Source organism: Otolemur garnettii, unplaced genomic scaffold, assembly GCF_000181295.1.
Source record: "Otolemur garnettii isolate 467f Iridium unplaced genomic scaffold, OtoGar3 scaffold00070, whole genome shotgun sequence".
Lineage (NCBI taxonomy): Eukaryota > Metazoa > Chordata > Mammalia > Primates > Galagidae > Otolemur > Otolemur garnettii.
Window position 1 is genome coordinate 8,041,167 of NW_003852465.1, and position 938 is coordinate 8,042,104.

General features: G+C 35.2%; 1 protein-coding gene across 1 annotated transcript in view; it reads right to left on the bottom strand.

The window, feature by feature from the left end:
* The window catches only part of RPAP3 (RNA polymerase II associated protein 3), a 40,147-nt gene that overhangs the window by 31,209 nt on the left and 8,000 nt on the right, over positions 1–938 (bottom strand). Inside the window, exon 4 of the mRNA XM_012807478.2 lies at positions 441–563. Coding sequence (XP_012662932.1) covers positions 441–563 — 123 coding nt within the window. The remainder of the gene's footprint in view (positions 1–440; positions 564–938) is intronic.

A 938-nucleotide genomic window follows, 5' to 3' on the forward strand; every position in this document is an offset into this window, starting at 1 on the left:
ATAGAGCTGGTTTTATAAGAAGACATCCCTCAGGGAAATGGCCTGTGACATGAAGGAGTGGAATATATTTATGCCAAGAATCATACACTAATTTCAAGTTACTTCAGTCTACTACTGAAAACCCTGGAGCAACTCCAGGTACAGTCCAAGCACTCTAGATGTAACAACTCACTTCAAACTCAGAGCAACCCACTGAGGTTTAGTAATATTACTCACCTCATTTCACAGCGGAGAAAACTGAGATACAGGCAGTTTAAAGAACTTATCACGGATCTGAACCCAGGTGACCTGGCTCCAGAGCATGAACTAACCACAATGCTATAATGCCACATGGGAGGGATACAGCCGATAACAACACTCTCTACATGATATTCAAGAAATTTTAGGAACCACATGATTTTCTACATATCCTGCTTTCTTTAAACTAATCTAAAGAGTACCTTTTCTTTTAAAGCAAGAGCCTTTTGTGAATCTACACGAATCCCATCTTCTTCTGACTCTGATTCTTGAGACAGAGAATCATGGGTACTATCTTCTTTGTCAAGCTCATCAAGAATACTGTCCTGAAATTAAAAGTAGGAGAACAATGCTCATAATTACATGATCATTAAAAAAAAGACAAAAAAATACACTCAAAAGAACTTAAATTGTTACAATCTAAGGATTACAGTCCTATGAAAGCAATCCAAATCTCTCAATGCTAAAATTATATCCTGAGGAAAAAAACCAGGATCGAAACCATTTAAAGAATCTGACTTTGAACTCATAAAGTAAGCTAAATTAATAGAGTTTACAAATTACCCCTAAATCACAAACTATAAGCAATGAGATATTATGGTTTGACATCAGAGAAGTCTGCAAATAAACGTAACATAATTTAATTGGCTACTACTATAACCCAGTAGCAGAGGAAGGTTTTAATTTTTTTTTTTTTTTTT